Genomic DNA, 27,986 nt, shown 5'->3' on the forward strand with positions numbered 1-27,986 from the left:
GTCAAAATTACTATTGCTTCTCACCTGAAAAGATCGTGAATCATTGCGACGGGATCGATCCGAATCGTGACCCAGATTCAATCGGAGATCGAGCGGGGACCAGTTTTCCTCCGGAGATAGGTACATTCTTTCAATTCTCAAAGGGGGCAGACACTTCGTCGACTCTCCCAGTGAACATTCCGTCCACGTTCTCGAACAGTTTCCGCAAATTTGTCGGCTTGAAATTTCGAACTTCACTAGCTTGTTAGACGCGACGCTGCTCGGAATCCCGGTGCCCTCTGCTATGCCAGCGGTAGCGGTATGTCGTGGCTTGCCCGTGTGCCTGGCTTGATGCCAGCGATATTGCTAGGAGCCGAGTGACCTTTGGGACGCGATAAAACCTTTATTTGAGCTTTGCACGATGGGAACTGTTTCGTTATTGACACGCATACCAACTTTATACAAACTGGTCAAGTGGGAACTTCACAAGTTCATATGACACCCACCACCAGAGAAGAAGCCATAGCCAGTGGCTAGTGATTACATCATAGCTGGATTGCCCCCAAGGGTTACCCCCTCCCCTGTATACCGTTGTGGACATTTCACCCAGACAGCCAGTTAAAGATTCATATAGTATGAAATATAATTTAAACTAAGTTCAGTCAGTGATAGCAATTGCAAAGATGAAACAATTCTTACAAAAATTGAATCTTTTGAATGTACCAAGAATATCATGGTACAACAGAAAAATTAAATAATAAATTTGACAAAGCTGGAAAAATTTGCGCTTATTTTATTTGCTCAAGTCAATGCAATAAACAAAAGACAGAACAATTACATATTTTTTAAAGTCTAGTTTCTCATGCAAAGCCCAGTAACATAAGAATGTACAACCTAACTTTGGTCTTTGGCCTTCTGGTGTTTAAGTGCAGACACCATAAAATAATGGTGGTAATATATTAGTAAAATCACAACAGTTAAAAGTTACTAGTTTTATTCTGTAGGTAATTTCTAATGAGCAGCATATACCATGTCGTGTAAATGGAGATGGTGGCCCTATGCCATTGCCATGCACCCAAGGAGAGCAAGAGCCAATAATACATGCAATGCATTAATTAGAAACATGTCCATACACATTTCTGTGGCAGTTTTAAAAAGCTGGAGTATGGGCTTTTATCTTAATGAGTTAGAACATGTAAGGATGCCAGTAATGAAGGGTTCAAATTACTGAGCAATTGTTATTTTGGGGAATGTTTAGTATCCCCCCCCCCAAAAAAAAAAAACAAAACAAAAAAAACATGGCTCTTTGTGATTCCTTGTTAACACTTGCCATAGACACAATGAAATGACATCATAGAAATTTTGAACTCAAGTTTTCAAAATGCTTCTGTGACTCCAAATTTTTGCCAAAAACATGTAAAGTTTAAGGATTTTGTATACAAGAAGCTCCTTCATCCCTGAGCATGAATTTTGACAAGTGTTTCAGTAAAACCCTGTTTTGTACCTGGTAAACATCAAATGTCTACTTCTCAGTGTTGTTCAAATTGACTTGAATTCTGTCAAATGATAGAAACCATAGGAAGTTTGCAAAGATCCATGCTCATCTGTGTTCTTCAAGATGTTGCTTAAAGGTCTACCAAAAGTTAGGACAGTTTAATTGATATTGGTCTATCAGATAGGGTTTAATGTACACAAATATAATCAGAACCAAAAATTGTGAAGAAAGCCATATAAACACTAAAAATTTACACATGCAAGAGTGGGCATTTGGAACCTTGCCAGCATCAGCAAGGCAGGTTGAATCCTTAATTATCAGCGTAACCAAGGCACAAAATATTCATCCAGAAATTTTACCCGTTTATCATAATTTTTTTCTGTAAAAATTCAGATTCTGTCATTAATATCCATATTAGTGTGGAATGTGTCTGTTGAGTCTCGATGAAATTGTAAATTTTATTCTACCAGAAGTGGGTGTGTCAGTTTCATTGTACAGTTAGCGGTATGAAATCTACTAAACATATATAGACACAGAAAACCTGCAAAGGTCTTTCATTTTACGGAATATGATCAATTCAATTTTGAATCTCACGTGTGTGGTAATGCTTCATAATTGTCCATTCTGTCTGAAATATGTGGAAATAAAGTCGTTCAAAGTTTAATGTAAACAAAATATGCAGAAATTAGTCAAATGAAATAAATTTTAGTCACTCCATAGCTGTCAATCTTTGTCATTTGTTACATCTACCTGAGTAGCATTTTCTGTAAATTGTATCCAAATCACAATGAAATAGCATTCATATAAAAATCCAAAATGTTTCCACTGTATAAAAAATTTTTTTCTAATTTTTTACAGATTTGAAATGTTTCGAACTGGACTCTTGCTTCTCACATCACCAATTCATGTGGTGCGGTCCAATATAGCTCCAATTCTAATTGATGCATCGCGACACATCAAAGAAACCCTGTACGTCAACTTGCAACCATTTCTTCATCAGTCGTCAGTCAATGTCCAAACTATTCCAACTATCAGACTTTCGAAGGAAGTGTCATCTTTGGTTACAAGCATATACTCAAACGCTGCCAATGTATGTCAGAATTTGGACGTCCGCGTGATGCTCCACAACATCAGTAATCGGCAACTGAATCATCAGTTACCGTGGCAACTTGGGCGGGATGTGGAGGTCGTGCTGACTGATTTTCCCAAGAGTGGCAATGGCCTGCAACAGTTCATCAGGGCAGGGTATAGTGTCAAGGTGGACGTTGAGGTGAAACATCTTGAAGACTGTAAATTGGAGGATGCCACCTCAGAAAGCACAGAGGAAAGCATGACGTCTTACAAGCATATAGTTCTCGGTGGAACATTTGATAGATTGCACAATGGACACAAAATTTTACTGAGTGAATCTTGTCTTCTAGCAGAAGAGAAGATAACGATTGGCGTTACCGATGGTGCAATGAACAGGAGTGAGTATGATATAACATTGTATACAACAATTTAGTTTCATGATTCTCCAGCAAGAATCAACATCACTATCAAAAATTCATGAATGCTGGAGAATATGTAGTAGTTTTAGAAACTGGTCACAATTGTAATTGCAATGAAGTGGTTTGGATCTGTTGAGCTTTGCCAAACATTTGCTGCCTGCACATGCTGGTATCTACAAAAACACAACCAGTACAAATGTGAGTTTAAAAGAAGTGACATTTCTAAAATTTATGTGTAATTTCGATTTTCTGTATTCAGACTTTTTTGGAGCATTGAACAGACGATTGATCAAATCAAATTTATTTTATAGTAATAGTTTAACCCTTTGAGTGCTGTAATTGTTCCCAGCAAATTTTAAGTGCAACCTTTTTACCAACTTTTATGAATTTTTCTGTAATTTTTCTATAATTTTGGACCAAGTGGATGTCACAGTTAATTGGCAACAGGTTGTTATCAAAATTTTGTCAAAAATCTGAAAAAAATTGACTGGAGTATATTTTCTAAAGGAGACAAAAATTGACTTTGGCGCTCAAAGGGTTAAAGAGCAAGTCTACCAAAAATTAAAAACTCTTTACATTTGTTATGACCATTGTGAACATATGAAGGGAGGACAATAAATTTTGGTGATAATTCTCTAAAGACACATCTTTCCGACTGTATCATGCTTGTGTTACAGAATCACAATCAATAGTTTCAAATATTTTTACTTTCTTCCAGAGAAAACCCTCTGTGAGCTGATCGTGCCGGTACAACAAAGAATTGACGATGTTGTAGGGTTTGTGAAGGACGTGAAGCCGTGGATCCTGTACGACCAGTCTGTGGTTCCAATCATTGATCCGTTTGGTCCATCCATCGTACATCCAGACATTGAATGCATCGTGGTCAGTGAAGAAACCCAGAAAGGTGGAGACATGGTTAATCAGAAGAGGATTGAAAAGGTACAGTTTTTATGAGTAATGGGGGTTTTGAATCAGCCTGTTCGGAAAAAATAACTCTGAAATCTGTAGATCGTGCATTCTTCTGTTATTGCAAATAACCATGTTCGTAAATGTGCAGGTACAGTCATAAAAGATTTCCAGATTCGGTATGATACACAGACTGGTAATGAGAGTCACTTGACCTCTTTGGCCACAATGTTGTGCACTTAAGATGAACTTAAGGTAAGAAGTCCAAGTCGCATGTGCAAAGTGCAAAGACAGTAATATGTAATCATAGCCACAACAGTCATACTATAGTCATGTATATGTTAACTGCCGATATTTCTTAGCTCTAGTGCTTGTCATATTGCAGATTGTTTGACCTAGGATGATTGCAGGTTACAATATTCATGTATGCTAGTTGTGCGTATTAGTTTCAATGAGTTTGTAATAGAAGCTGAGTCTAGTGAATAGGGGCAGGGAGTAAAACGCTTGAGATATTGATGCCAGTGACATTTTCACTAAGCTACTGTTAAATTCAGTATTACCATACCAGTAAGTGCTGCAGCTTAGACTGAGTTGACATCAGTGAACATGTTATTGTGTTTGAACCGCTGATATGCTTGAAGAAACTAATACAGTACCAAAGATCATGATTCCTACATGAAAACACTGTATCTTACCAGAGTAAAACTTCAGTGAGCATATTTGTATGTATTATACAGGGACTAAGCAAGCTTGATGTGTATACCATTGACCTTGTGGAGGATACCCATCATGCACCACATGAAGAAAGTAAGATCAGTTCTTCAAGTCAAAGACTAAGGATGCTGGGACTTTTGCTCAAGCCCCCTCTGGTAAGTTATTATGTATGTAAAATGATGTATTTGCATGCACAGTTTAATATAGTACTCTCTTTACTTTTTAATGAGTACTGTGATTTTTTATGTAGCATTGTGCAGTTAAAACAAGTGCTTCTTGAATTTATGAAACTTCAAGTTACCTCTGGACTTGTTAGCTGTGCCAACCCAGGGTTATGTTCCAAGACCCCTACAATTTTTTTGACATATTCATCCATCGCAATTGATCTAGGAAAAGCGTGTAAATAAAATTATTGAACATTAATTTTAATCCTCACTTATCCCCTATTTAGTCAAACTAACATGTGACCAACTGTTAGTTTTTACCTTCTCGTGTCTATTTATAGACAGAGAAGGTATTAGAGTTGAAAACCAATATGCTGCTGTCAAGAACTTCCGTCTGTCAAGACTTCCGTCTGTCAAGATCCGTTGACGTCATGCCATTGTGATGGGTCATATCATAAACTGGTAGGGGTTTCATGGCTCAGGTTGAGGTGTGGGAGAACGATTTTGAGCTATGACAAAAATCAAAAGGGACTTAGCGGCATAGCCACAGTGTTAAGCCTTTCTCCAAGGTTTCTTAGTTGACTACAATCTATTACAGACTACTGAGCTGACGTTAGGGGTACTCACTTTGTGTTTGCTCACTCTGTGAGCGCTAGTGTTTGGTACTGAGTTGCGTGGATATCCCCTCATGGCCTCACGTGATCTGGGCCTGTTGCATAATCTGCAGAGCTAGAGATGATCATATGCCTCCTCCGAGTCTGAAAACTGTCATTGTGTAAGCCTGTCGGCATTTTCCTTGCATTTTTTCTCATTGAATTTTGCAAAATATCGGCGAGTACCTCAATATTTCAAGATAACCCTTTCTTCCCAATCGTTTCCTGGAGTTTCAGAGTCATATGAACGAAAATGAGTGAAAGTTTTAGACAGGAAAATCGGACGTCGGCCATGTTCAATGTTTACAGTACAATCAGAAGTTTACGTGGAGGAATTAACCAACAAACACAGGAGTGTTCATGATGCCCGCCCTCTAGAGGCAGACCCTCCTATATGAAGTACCACATTTCAGGGGGGGATGTGCACGAGAGGGCGCTGTTGCGTCGATCGAGGGCAGTGACCGTTAGTTCGTCGCGATACGTCATAGTGAAAACTTCCGGATTGTCGTAGGCCAAAGTTAAAATATGTTGCACCTACTCCAGCAGTGCGGTTTCCATCTAGAGTTAAGTAATGTCCTTGAAGAAGATGGAGTCCCAAGATCTACCCTAACCGTAAACAGCTTGGAAAGTGTAGAGACGGTGGAAATTTTACCCAAACTGAGAGTGACGGCGTATGTTGTACAGTTAGATTGCTACGCAGACGATAACGATCGTGTACTCACCGGCGCCGTCCTTTTGAAAAACCAATTTTTACCCGACTTCGAAAAAATTTCATTACCAGTCAGGATAAATGCTCAGCATTTTCAATGGATAGATGTAAGTATCATTCCCAATTTTTTTTGTTCAACAGATAGCAGTGCGTGCGCGCGTGCGGCGATTGCTGCATACTGCATCGAGTCAACATAAAAACAAAATAAAAGCAACAAAAACGTATACCGTAAATATCGAATGCGCAATACATTTTCCTACTGTGACGGATCGGAGATTTTGATATATCCTTTTTCAAAATGTTAAATATGGATGGATTTGCTGACAAAATAATGTTGAAAACAAACGCCAAAAACTGCTGAGTAAGTGTTTTTCACATGTCAGGCACAGTGGTGCATACAAAGATTTACACCCTTTGGGAGCTACCAATAATGATAAAATGCCCTTTGAATTTTATATAGAATCACTTTGATGAAGACAAGTACCCAGGATTTGTGTGGCAGAAGATTCCTTTTATTGGGATGTATACCGTCGATGAGCAGACACATGAAGATGTTTCATGTGGAGATGAGTATGAAAATCATAACAGTGAAGATGAAACGTATGGATTGGATGATGATGACAATTTGGACATTAATATTAACGATACAAGAACACACTGTATTCCTTTTAAAGTTATAGGTGTTTTAAAGAAAAAAGATTATCAGGATGTACTTGAGGAACTCTCAGAGATTGATGTTGATTTACTCAGAGATGTTAGGGTAAGACTAAAGCCTGAACCAGAAAATGAAATAGATAATAATGCCATTGCGTTTCAGGTTTACTTTAGAAATAATTGGAGACGAATAGGCTATGTTGTAAAGGAAATCACCAAGTATGTCCATCCTGCCATCAACCATAATTTAATTATCTCAATGAAGTTGGAATGGGTTGATTATTTAACTTGTTGGAGGAATTCAGGGGTGGGTTATTTCACATCTGTGTTGATTGAAAAGAAGGGTGAGTGGCCACAAGAAGTTATAAGAGTTTGCAGTACTAGGTAGGAATTCAAGGGATAGGGGAAATCTGCAAACCTCTGGCACGGTCTTGGTGTCCTGGTTCGGCTAGTTCTGCCTGTGATAGACATGTAAGATATTTGCAGATATTTTGGCCAAGGTCATAGAAAAATAACAAGAAAAACACAATATTCTAAATCCAAGGGATAGGGGAAATCTGCAAACCTCTGGCATGGTCTTGGTATCCTGGTTCGGCCAGTTCTGCCTGTGAAAGACATGTAAGATATTTGCAGATATTTTGGCCTGGGTCACAGAAAAAGTAACAAGAGAGAACAATATGATATTCTAATAACAGGGATAGGAGAAATATTTAAATATTTAAATGAATGGATGAGTGCAATTAATAATGAATTTTAAAAGCAGAACAGATACTGCATTAATTTTATTCCAATATACATGAGCATTGATTTCATTAAAATGTGTTTGGTTTTAACTTGATAAATAAATAAATAATAAATAAATAAATACAATGAGTAATTTTCATTCAAATACTTTCTTGTCTGTTGTACAATTACAGTTTGACTACCAAATGCACAATTCACAGGAAGGAAACTGTCAAAAACTCAAAGCTGTAAAGTTATCTATATTAATTTATTTCACCATTTATCTGTATATTTAATATTGCTGTCTACTCTTCTGTGGAATGTCTAACTTACAATACATGTACTAGCAATCACTTTATTGTGTCATTTATATATTTTGTATATCTTGGCCAGAGGCCACAAATACTGAAATAAATATTAATATTGCTATTACAATGCACAAAGTTGAGTTATGTGGTTATCATTGTTCCACTTACACATATATCCCCTATATTATTATGGAGTACAATACAGGATTTTAGAGATTGTTTATTCTTTAAATTGATTGTCAAGTTAACATACTACTGTTTATCTGAAAATCCATTTTGTGAATTGGTACCAAGTTTTCAAATATCAGTCCAGGTGATTCTGAGGTTTTTGAACAAAAACAATGTCATCAATGACACTTTTGCTCCATTAAGAAAAAAAATGTGGAAAGTAACTGAAAAATATTGCCAATAAGACGGTGTCGCTCCCATATGATCAGAGTGGTTTTATTATAACTGCAGCAAATCTAGGTCGGATAGCCCAGGGTGAACACAGCATAAAAAGTCAGGCTGCAGGATTCTGAGATTTTTTGACCAAATATGGGAAAAATTACCTCGAAAATACAATCATGAAAATTTCACCACAATTGTCACTATTTGCTTCCATATTATTTACAAAAGATGCTAAAAATGTGAGAAAATTGTGAGCAATTTTCAACTTAGAAAGTAGAAATTTGCTTATCTTAGTACTAGCGTTAACATTGCAGATTACATGACAATTTCGACATATATCAAGATATTAAAAAACAAGAAGTTTTGAGTAATTACATTTCTTGATCAAATTCACAGGAATATTCTTCCAAATGCCATCTCCCAGACTTTTATTTCAGTTTAAAGCACCTCCATTAATGACTTATGTAAAGACAGATGGCTTGGCTTTCTCTGTTCCCTTATCATTTGGACTTAATCTCTACACTAAATTAAGGGAGTATGCACCTCGAAAGTGAAAGACAAAAAACTTTTGCTCTAACTTTCATCAAGGAAGCTTTCAATCATTCTCTTTCAAAATCAAGAATAAAAATAGGGGGTCATCGTTCAAATTTTGGTACTAAAGAAACAAATTACTCAAGATTTACCGATATTAGAAATTCAAAATGGCCGCGATCTCTGTGTTAACTCTATGGAGAAAAATAAAAATTTTCGAATTTTGAAAAACTAATCCGGTGAAAAGTTTTCTTTCACCAAGAGCTTTAACATGTGGTACATCAGAAGAGAATTGTAAAAGTTTGAGAGTCTGAATGTCTGTCTTGAGGTGCGTTCTACCTTAATTACCCCTTTCAACAACACACCTTTCGAAGCTCTGTAAAAGAGGGGTGATTTTTTTTAAAAAATGGCAAAATTGGAAAAAAAAGGAAAATTGCCCCAAAAATACAATTATGCGAATTTCACCAAAATTTGATCGAATCTTACTGAGGTCACCCCTAAAAACCTCCATCCTAAGTTTCAAATCAATCAGACCTGTGGTTCCAGACTTGAAGATTTTTTGACCAAAAATGGAAAAAAATTACCCAAAAATACAATTGCCCCGAAATACAATTATGCAAATTTCAATACAATTTGAACAAACTTGACTGAGGTCACTCCAATGAACCTCCATATCAAGTTTCAAAGCAAACCGACTTATGGTTTCAGAGAAGAAGACCATTGTTGACAGATGACAGACGGACAACGGACAATCACCCTAGCAGATAAGCTCCACATCGTTGACAGTGGATCTAAAAATGTTCATGTTTTGCTGAGAATTTTTAATTATTTACAATTGCATTTGAAACAGGCATAGAACATTTTGGTTATGTCTTGGAATATTTCTAATAATTAAAATATGGCTTTTATCTTTATGGGTGACACTGTCTACAGTAAGTCTAGGGTAACACAGAACAACGAACTTCACACAATACAGCTAGATCCATGGCTGTAAAGGTTATGTGATCCAGGAAAGTAGTTTGATCCTGACAGTACCAAAATATTTTTTACTACATGATAAGATTGCTATTAGAATGTGCTTGATTAGTTTGATCCTGACAGTACCAAAATATTTTTTACTACATGATAAGATTGCTATTAGAATGTGCTTGATTTCCTAGAAGATTAAAAAATACAATAATTACAGCTTTATATGAATAGGAATACACATCAATGTATCATGTTTACAGTGAAAATATTCCATATCCAAGTATTTTACTGAGAACATTCCTTTACTGATCCATCAGACTTTCAATAGACACCATATTTATGATGTTATATTTGACAAGGGGGCTTAGGCATTGTGTGAGTATTATTGTGAAATTGTGTACGTATTGTTTGTGCACCATGGACCGGGAAATTAGCTCTTCCTGGAATGACTGCAGCAAGAACGTCTCTTCTTGGCACTCTATGTTGTTGCAATAAGCGTGATGGTTTATTGTCAGATTTTGGTAGATCAAATGATGGCAGAGGATCCATAGAATAACGTTCATTGTCAGATGTGTAATAGTAGAAAGGCATATTTGAATCCAATCGTCGAGAATGTACTTCACACAGATGTGGAAAATATTGCTTCCAGTCTTTGAGTGTGAAACAGTCACCGAGGTGCTGATGAGCAGTAGAGAAAAAACACTCAACGTCATCTGTTGTTGATGCCCTTGGATGTTCTGGTGATAAACTATTGTGTCGTCGTCTCTCTTGATCACATATGTTAGCAAATATGCCAACAAGAATTTCCCGTGTAAACCCACAAGCAGACCACTTCCTGAAAAGAGAACACAAGTAAATAGAATTAAAAATGGCACCAATGGCTCCGGAACACAACTGACTTATCATGTGATCACTCTAGTCAAGAGTGAGTCAATGAGGAGTAAATATAGCTGAAAGACATTTTATAATGTGAAATTAAACTCATTTTCCTCCTTGAGAATTTAAACATGATAATAGCTGCAATTGGATGAGATAATTAAGGCAGATGACAGAAAGGCTGATGGAGTTTAGTTGTTTTTTGTAGAGAATAATACTGGTGAATTAAAATTTGTGACATGTTGAAATTGTCTGGTGTCTGCCTTGTGTGAAATTCCTTACATTTTGTGATGACACATGACAGCGGATGATTGTCAACTGGTATCATGCAGAAGAATATCAACAAAAATATAGTTCAGAATTAAAAATTGTACATTAATTGATATCAAAACATGATTTAATGTGCATGAACGGATGAAAACTTGGCTTGTGCATGTGAGAAGTATATTACTGTATTCACTAATATTTTTGTTCATTCAGCTGTGGAAAATACTTGTGGGGTAATGACCGTGTCACTACTCGTCTTCAACTCATGGTGACACAGCCATTTCATCACAAGTATTTTCCACAGTTGAATGAACAAAAACATAAGCAAATCAAAAAATAATTATATTGTTTACACACAATGCATTGTGACTTTAGTAACATGCTTACATGTTCACATCAATGGAAGATAAATCTAAGCATTTTCGGTGCCATGGTAACAGCTCATCCAGAATATACCTGTACATGTTCATATTAGCTTCTTGCCTCTCATCTTGTGTCATACCCCTGTCATCACTAGCCCTGTGCCACTGTGCAATAGTGTAAACATGTTCGTATTCTGTACGGTACCTGTAAAAGGAAGATAAATAAAATATGGAATGTAAAATTCAATTTAATGAAATTTTGAATAATTCCTGATCACCAACAAAAAATACTGTATAATCCTAACAGTTTAACTTAAATTGAGAATTACAGTGATTTGTAATGAGTTGCATCTGTTGATAGTGACATATCATGATTGTCTAGGTCCTTGAGTGAGTGATTGTCAATGCATACACAAGCAACTGCTAGGTACATGTTGCTGTTACGGGACTGCAGCACTTGAAACAATAGTGAATCAGAATTACACCATTTCTCTCTCAAAGTGGTTAATGTTGGTAAAATAAAAAAAATATATAGTATCACTATACTGCAGAGTTACTATGGCAGCAATCAGAACCCACACTTCATAAATACTACTTATAGTGTGAGTGTAATGCTATATTATCTCATTAGGTCAACAGAGTTGAAGATATAGATCAGTGACCAATAAAAATATCATTAGGCTAAGGGTATTACAGCTGAAAACTCTACACCCATTGTGAAACGTGTCAATACTATCGGTAGCGGTAGTCCTCAGAGTCAAATGGCGGTGATAAAAGTCTCATTCGAAGCCCCGCAGGCACATAAACCCAAGAAACTAAAGGGCGCCATCACCAACAATCTCAAAATAACTGCAATGCGGCAGTATAGTTTGTGCCACATTTCCATTTAAAAAAATCCAATTCGGCTAAACCTGAAGCGGTGATTCAGAGGACCAATTTATTTATTCAGCCTGGCCTTATCTGTATTTTTTTGATATTGACTGCAGGTCTAACAAAACAAAACATACCCGTGACTCAATAACCAGTTTGCAACTTGTAAGTTAAGAAGCTTCTCACAATCTCCAACACACTGCTTGTTTGAACCTGTCAATGCGTCATCAGTGATACCTGTTGATGGATCATCTGCAGCTTCTTTTAAACGCTTCATCTTAAAACCACGCTTCTTTGGCCCACCTTGCCTGGTGGAGTCTGCAATTCTCTGTAAAATAAAAAATAAAATAACAAGCTTATCAATTGTGGCAATTAACAAAACAAAATTAAATATTAAAATATTTTCATGTCTTATCACTTTAATTTGACTGGCCAATAAAAATAATGAAAGTACATGTAGTCTTGTGATGATACATTTTATGCATGTACCACTTCACATGAAATGAACTAAGCATTCTCAATATGACATTTTTTAACATTTTACTATAAAAAAACTCACCCTGGTCAAGAAATTTTAAACGAAGTACATGTACCTGGAGACCATACACTTCTCTATACCCTACCTTCAAAATATGGTTGTGATCTTCCCTCTCTCCAAACTTTGCCTGTGTAATAGGATGTACCTCAGCTACATAGAAATTTTCCCTGAAGTTAATGCCATCCTCAGTGTAATCACTAACTAACTTTGCAAATTTGTACTGAGCTAAGACTGATCTCAACTTTTCGGCTAGATTCTCACTATGACCTAAATATAAAACAAAACATACACTACTTACTCTCATTTGGTGACAAGTACATTTAATCTTATTTTTATCTGTATATACAAAATCAAGTGTTATGAAATCATGTAAAATGGAGTGATCAGATGATGCTTTGATAATTTTCAAATAAAACAATATTGAAATATTACAGTTACTTGGCCCAAAATTTATTGATGAATATACAGCACAAGTTCAAATCTAATTACCTTTATTAATTATCATATCTATGATACACTGTGATGCTGTGTGACACTTTCAGAATGCAGCAAATGCTGATTTAAGAAACCAAAATGAAGTTGATTCATTGCAAACACATAAAATTCTGATAAAAAATTGGCCTCTGCTGTCATCTAAAATGTAATGATTCCTACCCTTGGTAGTATATGTGACATACCTGGTCTCCAGGTTTCTTGCATGTAGGTGTGTGTTTTCCACATGGGATGAAAATCTGGGTCATTATGATCTCTGTCTCTCCATACTTGAGGTACTTGGCTAACCCGTAAAAGCGAAGCTATCTGATGAATGTCCATCCCTTGTTCCTGACATAAAACAATCTGTTGAATGGCACTTTCAGGCAGATATGGGTTGTTTGCCTTGGAACGGAGACTTCCACCAGGACAGACTATTGAACAAGATGAACAGATGATCTTTAAATCCGCATTCTAAGTGATTTGTTAGGATTAATGAATATTATTTAGAAACAAAACAAACAATATGTTATTATACTACCAAATATATTTATAAGAGATGAATATAAAAATGTTATAAGAGATGAATATAAAAATGTTATGGCCAGTTATTGTGCTTGTTTCAATTGCAAACAGGACAATAATGAGTCAGGCTATGTTCAATGACTGTGTTAATGCCAATTTATGGGATTATATACTCTGCAGTATTTTGTTACTTGTAATAACACCAGAAGGTCAATATTGAACTGTTATTATTTTTACCTTCAACTGTTAGCATTTTAACCATTTCCTCAACAGGCTTTCTTTGAAACTCTGCTTTGGCCTCCTTTTGCAAGGCCCAAATTGAGATTGGGCGACTCCTTCCAGTTGTTCTTAATGAATTGAACTCTCCATCTGTCACCAAACCTACAGTGTCAGGAAAAATGTCATATAAAGAGGAAAAAATTACGGATGGAAAATGGTTCCATTGTATCTTTGGAATAAACTGAAAGATAAACTTGTGTGTGAGTAACGCATCCCAACACCCAACCCTAACCATGACTCAAAGTGTAGTGCGTAATGTCTGCTCCAGCAAAATTTTATGGAATCAACTGTAATGCATGACTGAGTTAATTGTCAGCATACCACCAACACTGCTCTATGAAAATATAGTTTTATCTCAATTAACTGAACTGTGGACTTACCAAGAACTTCATAGCCTTTGTCATGGAGAGCTTGTACAACCTTGTCACATTCATCTCTCAGTCTGACATCTGTCAATGATTTGTAGGCAAACCACTTCACTGGAAGAGCATATGGCTTGAACTGACGGAATTCATCAGACACCATCCAAACAAAGACATGGCTGGCAGGCACGCGTCGTTTTCTCATGACTCCTTTTTGCAGTGTCACTAGAGTTTCTCTCATACTGGTTAATCGTTGTGACAAGTCAGGAACCGTATGCAGGATGTTATCATCTATGTCACTGCAAACCATAGCTGCTCCAAGTAAATCTATTTCGCCATCACCAGTGATATCTTTAAGGATGGATTTCATATTGTGGAGAACACTTGTACAACAATCTACTATATGTGTAAATTCTATCATATCCCACTGGATAGCTCTTATCTTGGATTCATTCTTTATTTTGCCACTGATGATTTTCTCATTTTCTTTCATGGATGCACTCACGCCTATCAAAATATAAAATAGGAAATCATTTCCTTGTGAAATAAAAATGTGTGGTTTGGTATTGAGAAAATACATTAAAACACACAGTTACAAATAAATAATGCAAACTAGCACTATTATAGACTTTGTCAAAAATAATTTTTAAGTCTTAATTATCACTGTACCAACCTTTCTTGGCAAACAGCAGGTCATTTTCAATACCATGCTTCAAATTGAGTAGATCCTCTACAATAGCCTTCACATTTCGCCTTGTTCCAAGACCGGTCTTTTTGATGGTCTGAATATTATCAATATATTCTTTGTGTGTTTTTTGTAATGTACCATCTCCCATGTCTACATCTCCATTCCACTCCAATTGTCTTGATTCAAAGAGCCCTTTATTAACATCTGTAGCATCCCCCTTCAACCACACTCTCAGAGTGGGCATGTTTTCTTTCATGTCTGATAAGACTTTATCCTGAAAATAACAATGCTAGAAATTATAAGACAGCAATGGAGATGTATACAGAAAAAAATACATTGGATTCAGACAACAAGAACAATGTACAAGTCTATTGCTATTGCTACAATTTTGTCTATTTTAGACTTCACCTGTACAGACAAAGCTTATCTGTCATCAGGTCACCTTATTGGTGTATGTGTGTGACATTTCTGCATCAACTAGCTACCCATTCTAAAACAAGTATTCAGTCTGTCTTGTAATTAAATCATATCTTTTCATCATGTGTTTTATCAAACTGGCTTCTTCTGTTACAAATGAAAATGGATGGACAGTGCTACATGTACGTAGAATTGAATACCTGAATGTATGGTCCACTTATAAATCCACTGTCTTTCATGTCCCTGTTGAGGGTTGACCTACTGACTGTTGGAATGTTCACTTTTGCCTAAAACAAAAATAAATGGGTAGAAATAAAATGAAGTTATATGTTTGAAAAAAAAAGTAAAAACAGTCAAAATTGTAAAACTCAATAATGACTGGTCAAATTCCTTAAAAAAATGGCACATAAAGTAACTTAGGCAGACCTCGTATGATTTTTTGGCAACTAGGGTCAATATCTGGAATTCGCTACATTTCATGAATATTTTTTGTAATTTTTCTCATTTATGGTTAAAAAAGATTATTCTGTGAAACTAGGGTTGACCACAGTCACATCTGTTCAAATTGTGGTTAAAATTACAATTTTTTTTTTTTTTTGGGGGGGGGGGGGTTTGGCCACTTGAAATTTTTTTATTATAGAAACAGACAAAAATTTTCTTAAATTAAGTGGGAAAATGAAAACCAACACAAACAATGGCTGAATTAGTCTATTTAGGTTGTTTAATAAGCACATATTATCAACCAAATCAAGTTAGCAGTTCATGTTTCTGTAATTTAACAATATCTTGAGTATTTCACTTTACCTTCATTGGATCACGTGTGCCAGGTGTGCAATCTCCAGCTTTAAACATTGGCCCAGTAAACAAGTTCAAGCCCTTTCCTCCAATCTCATCATAAATTGTTTGGGTGAACTTCCTGAGATCCGGGGGACAGGTGATCTGTAAATTTATAGGTGTATTCACAATCTGAACATATTTTAATGAAGTTATTTTGATGTATGTATTGCACTTTTTGTCAGAACAATGTTCATCCTGAACAATAAAATATGATATTGGGGATTTTTACCACAATTTGAAACACCTGATTGGTGATAAATTGTGATAAAATCAAAAACATCCAAATTATTTTATTTGCAAATACCTGATTTGTATGTGATGCATTGAAGAACATATTTTAATGAAGTTATTGTGATGTATGTATTGCACTTTTTGTCAGAACAATGTTCATCCTGAACAATAAAATATGATATTGGGGATTTTTACCACAATTTGAAACACCTGATTGGTGATAAATTGTGATAAAATCAAAAACATCCAAATTATTTTGTTTGCAAATACCTGATTTGTATGTGATGCATTGAAGAACTGCAGAGAGTACTCCAAAACCCCATATGGCATCCTGTCAGTTGGGATTCGTGAATCACCCCCACCAGTCCTCATTGTACCAAAACCTTTAGCAGCTAGGTAAATCAGATTTGGTTTATGTTTATCTTGTAGATGTGCCATAGCCTGCAATGCCAGTTGAAGAAAATCAGTGGGTCAGTCTAGCTCTACATCTTCCACAATTTGTTTGAATGCCACATCCATTACTGTCATCAAGCATACTGGTTCTAATGTTTGAAGGGATGTTATGATATCTGATAGTGTTGATGACATGTTTTCATCATGATCCACATCATCCTGTAAGACATCTATGCCATAGTGATCTTCTGCAACATGAAGTTTCTGAAACTTCTCTCTCAAATGAACTGCTTTCCGCTGACAGGATTTCCCTACAAGAAAATGGGGAGTTACAGTATCATTAAAGGGACCAGTTTGAGGAAAATCATGGCAAAGTTTGAATTTTCCTGAAACAAAAACTACTTGTAATATAAAAAGTTTCATTTTTGAAAAAGAAGGAACCTTATCAAAGTGTAACAGGTTTGAAAGCAATTCCAAGTTACATAAGTACCCTAATGGCCAAAAGTTGATATCTTACCCCATGCAGGTATATAATATAATTCATAATTCCAGGGAATTTACATGTTCACCTTTTCAAAGTGTAAGCAATTTTATTTCACTTAAACATCCACCACTTCATTTCAAGATATGCTAAAGGAAATTAAGTACTATACTTACACCCTCTCTCAGGTCTATCACATCCACTGTTCTCCGCAATGTATTTTGACATGTTCCTCCAAAAATCTGCAGAAAATCCCTCAGCCCAATCATCCTCAGTATGATTTGTCATATACTCTACCAGAAGTTTTTCTTCCGTTTGAGTCCATGTCTATTTAAATAAATTACAAGAAATATCACATACATGTGTAAATATCACACACATGTAACGCCTATCAGGTAGCCTATGTTTGGTCATGGCAGTAGATCATCGTTTGACTTTGACAATTAAAGCTTACAATGTACTGCCCTGAAATTTTGCCAAGATTATGCTGATTAACAATTATACTGTCAGTAATTACCAACCGTCTTTAATACTAGCAACAGTCGCGTGACACAGGGTACGCATACTGGTTAACATGCACTGATAGCAGCTAAAGGGGAAGGTTACCCAGCGATTATGTGTTCAGCAATAAAAAATCCATGAAGAACTGGTGCGAAATCTATCTTTGTTACTAATTTCCACTTACTGATAGCACGATGGCACCCATTCTTAAACCTTTATAGGTAGAAGTGACGTAAAACTAGCATATACTGAACTGACACTTGCATCATGATGGGGTACATGTCGTCAAGCTGAAGCGAAATTTAAAGGTCTTTGAACCGTCTATTCTCCATGTCTCACTCACCTTGCCACGACCGGTGATTCCAAACACTTTCCTTGACTTTTCATTCTGCTCCGTTTTGCTCTTTCCATCAGGAGAGCTCCGTAAATCTTTACTCTTTTTACTCATTTTTGCTCATTTTGTGCTCATGACCAGCGTCCCTGAGCTCGTGACCACACAGACGTAATGTTGACATCTTACGTCATAGTCACCTGATTTTTGACCTGGGCTCACGAGACGTAGTACGTTACGTTGCGACATTGCATATTAATTAGCTAACTTTGAACATCAGGGGCGACTAAATAAGGGTGGAGCAATTTGGAGCAATCATTCTAGACGGAAATCTGACAAATTGTATACAACATATCTCAGTATTGAGACTTGCGGTTATAAAATAAAGCAGAAAACCGCATATTATCAACATCTCTTCACAGTCGTACAACGTAATCGGCCAATCCGAAAAAGAGGGTTAGCATGCAAACAACTCTACAATTTCATCATAGTTGTGTCTCCAACTACTTGCAATTGAAAGTTGCTATGATATTAAAAATAATAAGTCGTAATTCCGGGAAAAAATTGAGATTTTTATTGCTCATGAATTATTAATATTATGCAAATTAGCCAATATTTTCAGCCAATCGCGTCGTGCACATCCCCCCCTGCGATATTTGATGCTTGTGGAAAGCTTGACCACACAATGGAGCATTTTATAAACTTTTAGAAAATGACAAACTGAATAAGAAGGTATTCAGAAAATGTCAAATACTGAGGAAAAATGCGCAAATATTCAAAATAAACAGGTTAACTGATTGGTCAGCTATAAAAAACAATGAAAATGTTTATGATCAAAAGTTTTTGAGATGCGCACATTTTAACAAATACAGAAATTATTAACATTATAAATATAAGACCAAACTATTTTTTCAGGGATGGGACAGGTTGGAAATGAGGGGTGAGAGACAAAGGCACTCCTATTGCTGCATGTGGATGCAGCCACACCATTTCATTTACAGCATACTTATTCACTGTGTTGTGTTCAAGTTCCATATTGTACTGACTGTCATACAAGGATAACATAAGCAAATCAAATCAAATTAGAAAAGGATCAATGCTGTTGTGTGGATTTTCCTGAACATGGCTGATATTTCGCCCTATATATTTGGTATCCAGCAAAGGCATATTTTGATGTAAAGTCAAAATTAACACTACATTGCTGACAATATATTTTACCGTTTCTGCATGAATTTTTCTTTTTTAAATTATAGTATATTAGTACTTCAAACAGATTAACAGTTATCGTGATGTCAACCCATAATTTTACATCACAAAGACTGTAATTCTGCCAAGTTTTTTGTTTTTCAGTCATTTTATAAATTTTGCACTGCACAAGATGGTTGAACAAATTGCAATGTTTGAATTTGTAAACTCAAAGAATAAAAATCCTTTGGTCACAAATTAAATATTTTTTGAAAAGAAATTTCTCTTAAACACTTTTAGCATATATTCTTTACACGGTAATGTATTTCAAGGAAAATATGCCTATTAAAAACAGTAATTTCTTCACTTTCAATTTTTTTCAATACTATGACAATTATCAGCCATGAGGTTATACAAACACAAGACCAGATAAGCGTTTTTCATCATTTCCACAGGACTCTTTGGAAAATCCATTAAAAACAGTTCAAAGTGACTGGAAATGATCACTTGGTATACGTTTAATTTACAGATGCCAGGTTGTGTATTTCACATGCACTCAGGTCAGTAAGGAAGTGCGTCATTACTATTTTGGACTGTTAATTCTTATTTCTGAATTGTTTAACTTTTTTCCACATTGAACTATCTTTAGGCAGTTTATACTGTAGCTTAGAATTTTTTTTTTGTTCTTTGGGTCCATATCCCACCTCATGCCCCTACATCATCAACTATTTACCAACAACTCCATGCCAACAACCAATTACCTGACCTGGCCACACATTAGAGAAGGTACAGCGTCATTGACGGTATTTTTGTCTTGTGTCAGAGTGTGACCAGTTTGTTACCATTCTGTGAGTGAGCTTCACCAATACCAGTATTGCAAGCAACAGAATAGGACAATTGACCAAATCTTCATTGAGAAAGTTATACAAGTTTCAATACCAACATTTTTCATCTGCAGATCTGTGAGCGCCATTAAATTTATAATCTCCTTTTCAAATTTGTGATAATTATGATTGCAATGCTTTCAGTCACATATCAGAGATGATAGCGCTTTTCACCATACTGATGTTGTCAATATATAAGATTATTGTTCAATATACCAGTATAAGATTAATGTTCAATACTCTTATCGACATCTCATCTGTAGGTTCATTTATACATTGTGCACACTGTCGAATTTGTGTACTCCTATTTCGAATTTGTCATAATAATGGTACTAATGTTTTTACTGTAAGTCAATCATAAAAAAAGTTACTATGATATTATCTTTTTACTGCATTGATGTTGTGTTGACTTACCAAAGTTCACCTTGATCCAACTCATGTACATGTAGCTCTCATACAACTGAGTATTTGTGAAGTGATGATGAATAAAACTTGAAGTTCCTGACCCAATTATGCTTCTCTGACCACAAATCTGTTTCATGGACATGATTAAGATGTGGTATGTATTATGGTTGGACATGCCTTGAATTCCAAAAATTTTGAAAAAATATTTAATACTTCTTTTTGACATGTGAGCTAGGATATTCTGAAAAAGTGAATTGAAAAGGTTTTTTTTTACCTGTAATTGTTCCTTTTCTTTGTAATAAAGGACAGACCAGAGCTCCCTCAGGTCCCGTACATCGTGGGTTTGACAGGAGGTAGTGCAAGCGGCAAGTCTTCCGTCTGTAGGAGATTAGAAAAACTAGGTGCATATGTCATTGATTGTGACAAGCTGGGACACAAGGCATATGAGCCAGGCACTGAAACTTATCAAAAACTCATCAAAGAATTTGGACAAGGTAAGACCTTGATGATGTAAAGAATGTTTCAAAATTGTTTCAAAGAAACATTTAATGTTTTAATCAATTTTTGTGAGTATTATGTGAGCATGAAACAAGTTCACAAATATCAGTGAGAGCTGTGTTGGAATAAACAACTTATTGATACTGAAGTAAGTGCCTTCAAGCTCTTTTCAAGAGCTGAGCATTCAATATTTCACACGCTGTGGTTAACCTTGGAATAGTTGTAATGTAAAAACCCCAGTATTTGTTGAAGATTTTTCTATCAAAATTTCACATTATAAAGGCTCCCAAAGCTGTAGTTTTTTCATTAATGGTTTCATGACGAGAGGGTGGAACTTACACAAGAAATTACATTTATTTCAAGTACACTGTCTTGAAAAGATGCAAATGAAAACTGCATTTGAAATGGAAACAATATATGTGTTAATTAATGAAATGTTTATCTATCATACTGTGAATACCAACCAGTTTTGCCATGGTACCTTTTCAAGAAAGGTTAATAAACCTTGGTAAGAATTATTGTACCAAATTTTATATTTTTGTACTGGTCATTTAAGAAGTACATGCCAACTTTTCTCAAAATGCTTCCAACATGTTATGCAGCAGGAATTATGAAAAATTCAACCAGTCTACAGCTTTGGAAGGAAAGGGCAGAACTTATGCAAGAAATGGCAATATTTAAAGTAAAATGTCTCAGAAAGATACAAGTGGAAACAGTTTATATGTATATTGTATCTATATAGTACCATTAATTTGTTTTATTGTGCTCTAGTACCAGATTATTTATTTGTTCAATAGATTATTCCTGTTTCCAGACGCACACATACATCGCTATGAAACCTTATGAACATAACATGCAATTTTGTAGTTGATGTCTTTGGAGGATAAACATTTCCACATGAGCTAGTAAATATTCCTATTAACATCTGTGTTGTTGTTTTCTGACCAAACTTTCAGACATTGTGGCTGAGACTGGTCAAATCAACAGACGAGCCTTGGGAGCCAAAGTGTTTGCCAACAAATCTAGATTACAGATTCTTAATCAGATTGTGTGGCCAGAAATAGCCAGGCTGGCCAAAGAACAGATTGCTGAGTGTAGCAACAAAGGTAATGATATTCTGATGAGTGCATTGATGACCTTATTGATTATAAAGTTTCTGGCTCTGCTGTAGCTGTCCTCCGAATGTCATTGTTAAAGTCACTGATAGTTAACAATGAAACCAAGCAAAAAACAGTGTCTACATTCCATGACTGCTGTGTGACATATATATCAATAAACAGAAAATTTAAGCCAACATCCCCATCCCCCTCCCATCCCCATACCAAGTCAGAACAGAGAACACGATCGGCATAGAACACTAATTTGATATGTGTGTACAACAGCTTCTATCCATTTGAATGTATGCTTCACCATGGATAAATAAATGTTGCAAAAGTTTATACCGCTTTAAGGTGAATATTATATTCTTCCAGAAAGAAGAATATTATGCTGATGGAAGTATCCATTCCAAGGTTCTTTGTTTTTTCTTTATTTGCAGGAATAAAAGTGTGCATTCTGGACGCTGCAGTACTGTTGGAAGCTGGTTGGATTGACTTTGTTCATGAAGTTTGGGTTTCAGTCGTTCCAAAAGATGAGGTGAGAAAATCTTAAGAAATGAACCAAGGAAGAGAACAGCCTTTCATTCATCTTAACTACATTAACTATCTTAACTTAACTGTGCTTTTAGTGGTCTGATCTTGTCACTTCAAGTGTACAGGTTTAGTGCCAAAATCACAAATTAAACAGTACCAAATGGCAAAAATATATTGAATACATAATTTTGATGTGCAGTAAATTCAAAAATAATGTCAATTTCAAATTCATATTCAATTTAGAAGTCTGGTAGATTTTAATATTTGTATTTAAGTAGTTATCATACTCAGCAAGCCTGTCATGTTTGACAGTGAGTGTAAAATCCTTTTTTCTGAAGGAAAGATTCTTACAGTTAATTTAAAATCTAGTAAGTGTCTGAATTTTCGTCATAGAGAATAAATATTGACAGATTTTGATGGTCAAAGTGATTTGTAAACTCAAGGAGTATGACACATCTAGAGTCACCTATAAACTGTCTGAAAAATATCTGGAATCTAATGTCTAATTCTAAGTTACATTCAATGATACAATTTCACAGCCATGAAAGGTCAAATACACTGGAAACACAGATGAAAAAGCAATTTTTGAGCCAAAATAGCTTTGAGTGAATTAAACCTGGCCCCAATTGATTCAGATTTGACAGTGGCACCGATTGACAGCATATGGGTGATTTTCAATGGTTATAAGTACAGTGTTCCTGTACGAGAAATTCGGTCAAAGATTTTGAAACATGTATCTGGATGTATGTGACTTATCACTGTCTGGTAAATACTTCCACTTAACTCAGCATATGATATTGGACCTATGGTTGTTCACATCCTATTTAAATATAATTTTGCATTGTAGTTTGAATCGTTTATCATGATAATTACAAAACTGTCACCAGAAGTCCAACTGAAAAAAAATTAAAGTTAATACTCGTGATGAACAGATACCATCTGTAGGACAATTCAACAGTGAAAATATATGAAAATCATAAAGCTGACGAAAAGAAACGTAAAATGTTATGGAAATTATTTCATTACATGTGAAGTTTGTAGTGTACCAGTACTTCATTTTTTAGTGACGATTAGCTTCTTCAGGCCAAAGAAAGCTCTCTGCATGATACCTTCAAATTACAATATACAGATCTTTGCTTTGTTAACACAAGGCTAACTACTATTCAGCCATTGATTGGTGCTTTGTACAGTCTTCCTGTGGCTGTACTGATGCACTGTTTGTGGTTGTGCTATCAGGTTTTCAAAACAATACAGTAGTTTGTAACAGTCAGAGATTTAGTCAATTGCAAGCAGGGTAGACCACTGTGGTGACAGTCATTGTGCCATTGTTTGAAATGGAAACCATTAGGCCAAACAGTTAGCTGTTAAACTGTAAACTATTGATTAGACAATGTTCCCTGAAGCTGAATGATTAGCAGTTACTATGGGTCATATTTTAACTCTTGTCACCTTCCACAAGCCATTAGACAAGGTTCCTTCAAACTTCCAATATTCCTGATATCATTAGTCAGTTTTGAAAAACCTTAAAATTTCCTTGTGCCAGCCCTCTACTAATACATGTAATATGCAAAAGGATTCTTGATTCAAACATTCACTCAGATGAACTTACTTAAAAATCTGAAAATGAGTAAAGAAATTTCATGGTTTTGGTTCCTGTACCCAACGTTTTTGTCTCAGATGAACTTTGATTTGTAAGTCTGCTAGTCCTGCAAGACCACTCTAGCGAAATTGATGGCTTTATGACTACCAGTCCACTTTGTCGTGGGACCAGCAAATTAACCATGATTCTGGTCTGTGGTAGCCACCAACACCCAGGCAATTTTCTCACTCCTGTCTGTAGTTTAGAAAAAGTAGAAAATTCCTATAAAAACTTTTTGTCTTATTTCTTACGCTGTTTCCTCTATTTTATTTTTATGTTAGGCAGTGAAGAGGATTGTAGAGAGAGATGGTCTGAGTGAAGAGAGGGCGCTGCAGCGTGTTGAATCACAGATCAGTAACAGTGAGAGGGTGGCCAGTGCTAATGTGGTTCTGAGCACACTGTGGGAACCTGAAGTAACTCAACTACAGGTATGGCTAACATCAGCTATGTTCTTCCTTAAGGCCTTCCTTAAAAAGTAATGCAGTACAGTATATACCGTTCAAACTCAATGATATTCTTAGTAATGTACACAATTATGCATGAAATAAGAAAGGTCATGGTACAAGTAGAATGCTGCTAAATTTTACTCTGGAAATTAGCTTTCTATGAGATATACATTGTGCTTGAATTTCTAGTTGATAGTATTCATTTATATAAAATGTAAATATTAGAACTGAGCAAGTATGAAAACCAATCATAGTCACTCATTATCAAGGGTGAATATTCACAGATCCATCCTACATGGTATCAGAACAGGTGCCCCTGAACACTTACCACCCAACAGTCAGGTCTTGGGTCAGGGATAACATTAGGATATTAGTGTTCATGTTCAGGGGTATCTATCCTAGAGCCTCTTGTCTACTGTAAGATACACAGGCTTATAATATGGAGGATATTATTTGCTTGTTCCATCCATTAGCCTTACATGTACCCATACTTTAATACAAAATTTGTAATAAGCACATGTAGATGAATGTGCAATGCAGATATACCTGAAGAAAGGTGTGTCCAAAAATAGGAAACTAAATGAGATGAATTAGGAAATTTATGAGGCAATATGATCATTGAGGATAGAAATAAGTGAGTAAATAAATATTGTCACAGATTTGGCAGACTATACTTGCCGTTTGTATCCTCATATGAAGAGACATAGTCATAGTTTGTAGTTTATAAATGGTTAATGCAGATAGATTGTTCCCTTAATGCAGGATTACATGCTCAGATAAGTCTGAATTAATGTGATGATTAATATGATATTAATTAAAGTATTAGATTTATTAGGTCATAAATTATTATAGTCTATGTTTACAGTGTGCAGTACATTTAACTGTTGACGTTTTGGTTTTGTTCACAGGTAGAGAAGGCTTGGGAACAGCTCCAAGCTAGAATTTCTTCCAGTACACAACAAAGTGAAGATTCAAAACTGTAAACTTGAAATAAAATTCTCCTAGGATTAATCCTGTATGGACACCAGCTTAATGTATAAATACGGTTTTAAAATAATGTTTTCATCTGTATTCTGCCATTCATGGTTTTCCCCAGTGGCCTCACTTTGATTTCAAATTCACAGTGGCCACAGGAGGGCGCTAGACTTATGAAAAGGGTCTTATAGACCGGAGTCAAATACTGTGGAAAGAATAATTTATATTGATACCTATCAAAGGCTGATTTAGTACATGCCTAAATATAGACGCACATCCAATGCATTAACCTGAATAGGGACATGGACTTTTTCTACACAGTGCACTGTCCAAGATAAATTGTGTTCTTCACATGTCTTGTGTTTTGTTGTTATTTTGCGTCTATCGTAATGCATCATTTGACATCACGTTAAATGGATTTAGCAAAGTTGACTTTCAGGTGAACCTGTGCAAAGTGGCCAGCTTTTTATCAGCAACAATCCTCTAAAGCTTGTGTAGTTGCTTGTTTGTCTTTGATCATTGTCTCACTTGTCTGCTTCTGTATCAGCCATGACATAAATGTTGCAATGTGTCTTTCAAAGATTCCACATTCCCTAATTGAATCTGTCCTGTTTTTATCAGTCAATTTGACTAAATTTAGTCAAAGAATAGCGCAAAGGCCAAATTATCATTTGGGCAATAATACCTGTTTATAAATAAATACATTGCAAACAGTGAAGAATACTTAATAAATTTAGGGTTTCTTTTAAAATTTCCATGACAACTTTCAAACTGATCACCATTACATTGGTTATTTTCATTTCTGTCTCAGTTCATAAACAGCTTTCTCAGACTCCGGCTCATGTGAAAAAAAAGGTTATTTTCAGTGCCTACATTACGTATATCTATATCTAGTTCTTGAATTCCAGGCTTTGTATAATTGTGAACCCAATATGTGTGAAGGAAGTTTCATGAAAGGTGAATAAACTACTGCATTTGAATCAGTTTGTCAAACAAACGAACAAAAAACCAGTGGTGAACAGTCATTGATATTTGATTGTTTAACACAGTAGTATATTTACATGAACAACAAATTAAATTCTTTTCTTACCAAGTTTGTTTTTGATGTCAATTGAAATTAAACGTTTTTAACCCTTTGTTTCCTGTTGATTACCATTGTCCAACCACATTGTCTTGTTGTAAGGTCAAGAAAGAATCTTCCAAATTTTCAGAGGTACTGAAATAATCACTGACTTGATCCAATTATATACATTGAAGAGGCATTAAATGTTGTCATAAAGATAATCTGATCGTGTTGATTGGTTTTTGCCCCTGGAAAAGTGAAGGATCAAAAAAGTAAACAGTTCCTTGTAGCATATCTTTGGTATGGAAGACACCGCCTTGTGTACAACTAATATGATCCCTGCTGTTTATCCCTTTCACCCAGTTGCCCTGTGTAGAGGTCCAACTTTTCCACAGACAACAATAGAATCAGAACAAACCATTGCGATGAAAGGGTTAAATATTCATAGTTTGTCATTGTGAAGACTCAACAAACCTTTGTTTATAGAGGATTTGTACAATGAGGAAAGAAAAAGAATTGCTGCACCTTGATGTATGTTTCTTTTGCATAATTCCAACATCATTATGTGAGCCATGCTTTTGTCACATTGTTGAATGCAATCACATGACGTTGGTTTTTATGTAACATGGCCACTTGTGATGAGACTCCACCATCAAATATAGAATTTTGCAACATTGAAACAAACTTTATACCATGGGAAAAACAAAGGATTTGTATTCACTTTGTAGTATTGTCAAAACAAGTATAATGTACTGAACTGGCCAGGTATCCAAAAACTGGACCTTCCAAGCAATGCAAAATTCCTTAATGGTCAATAGAAATTTATTGTAATCTCTGATGCTCGCCTATGAATTAGTATTTTCATGTACATGAAATGAGCATTTTTGATACACGTTTTATATGGGATGTCGAAATTGTAATTCTTCCATTTCATCAGTGCAATAAATTAAATGATTCTTACCACATTACAGAAGTATAGCTTCTTTTGCATTCAGTCTTTGTTCATAAATAAACGGTTAGTGATGTCAAGATCGTGCTCAAAATGTTCTCATTTTTCTGTTCCTCTTTGCAAGATCCGAAGGACACTGGACCCAGCACGATTGCAGGACGGTTCAAGATTATCTTGTTTTTTTTGTGTTTATATAC

At 35.6% G+C, this 27,986-nt stretch overlaps 3 protein-coding genes and 1 long non-coding RNA gene across 11 annotated transcripts in view; 2 read left to right on the plus strand and 2 right to left on the minus strand.

Moving 5' to 3' along the window:
* Positions 1–305, minus strand: part of LOC139140254 (serine/threonine-protein phosphatase 6 regulatory ankyrin repeat subunit A-like) — a 70,341-nt gene extending 70,036 nt beyond the window's left edge. For all 3 annotated transcript variants that reach the window (XM_070709373.1, XM_070709370.1, XM_070709372.1), the window contains exon 1: positions 25–305. In XM_070709373.1, coding sequence (XP_070565474.1) covers positions 25–126 — 102 coding nt within the window. In that variant the 5' untranslated portion in view covers positions 127–305. The remainder of the gene's footprint in view (positions 1–24) is intronic.
* Positions 1–27,813, plus strand: LOC139140255 (bifunctional coenzyme A synthase-like). 2 transcript variants are annotated; one of them, XM_070709375.1, is made up of 9 exons: positions 1–120; positions 2,333–2,943; positions 3,683–3,903; positions 4,608–4,739; positions 20,893–21,082; positions 22,043–22,192; positions 22,624–22,721; positions 24,638–24,784; positions 25,711–27,813. In XM_070709375.1, exons 2-9 carry the CDS (start codon positions 2,340–2,342, stop codon positions 25,783–25,785), a joined length of 1,617 nt encoding a protein of 538 aa, XP_070565476.1. In that variant the 5' UTR covers positions 1–120; positions 2,333–2,339; the 3' UTR covers positions 25,786–27,813. The 2 variants fall into 2 exon arrangements, with proteins under 2 accessions (XP_070565476.1, XP_070565477.1); XM_070709376.1 differs by lacking the exon at positions 1–120 and adding an exon at positions 398–612.
* On the plus strand, positions 4,750–10,809 carry LOC139140258 (uncharacterized). Its single transcript, XR_011553966.1, has 2 exons — positions 4,750–6,217; positions 6,571–10,809. It is a non-coding gene; the product is annotated as an uncharacterized lncRNA (long non-coding RNA).
* On the minus strand, positions 7,512–18,780 carry LOC139140256 (uncharacterized). 5 transcript variants are annotated; one of them, XM_070709378.1, is made up of 12 exons: positions 18,127–18,780; positions 17,459–17,609; positions 16,679–17,112; positions 16,145–16,279; positions 15,541–15,627; positions 14,909–15,212; positions 14,254–14,742; positions 13,832–13,975; positions 13,276–13,503; positions 12,198–12,388; positions 11,216–11,395; positions 7,512–10,520 (listed from the first exon to the last, which is right to left on the minus strand). In XM_070709378.1, the coding sequence occupies exons 3-10, from the start codon at positions 16,844–16,846 to the stop codon at positions 12,339–12,341; spliced, it is 1,605 nt and encodes a 534-aa protein (XP_070565479.1). In that variant the 5' UTR covers positions 16,847–17,112; positions 17,459–17,609; positions 18,127–18,780; the 3' UTR covers positions 7,512–10,520; positions 11,216–11,395; positions 12,198–12,338. The 5 variants fall into 5 exon arrangements, with proteins under 5 accessions (XP_070565479.1, XP_070565483.1, XP_070565481.1 ...); XM_070709382.1 differs by having other exon boundaries at positions 14,909–15,197; positions 17,459–18,780; XM_070709380.1 differs by having other exon boundaries at positions 12,298–12,388; positions 17,459–18,780.
* Positions 27,814–27,986: the final 173 nt, after the last annotated feature.

This window comes from Ptychodera flava, chromosome 9 (genome assembly GCF_041260155.1).
Source record: "Ptychodera flava strain L36383 chromosome 9, AS_Pfla_20210202, whole genome shotgun sequence".
Classification (NCBI taxonomy): Eukaryota; Metazoa; Hemichordata; class Enteropneusta; family Ptychoderidae; genus Ptychodera; species Ptychodera flava.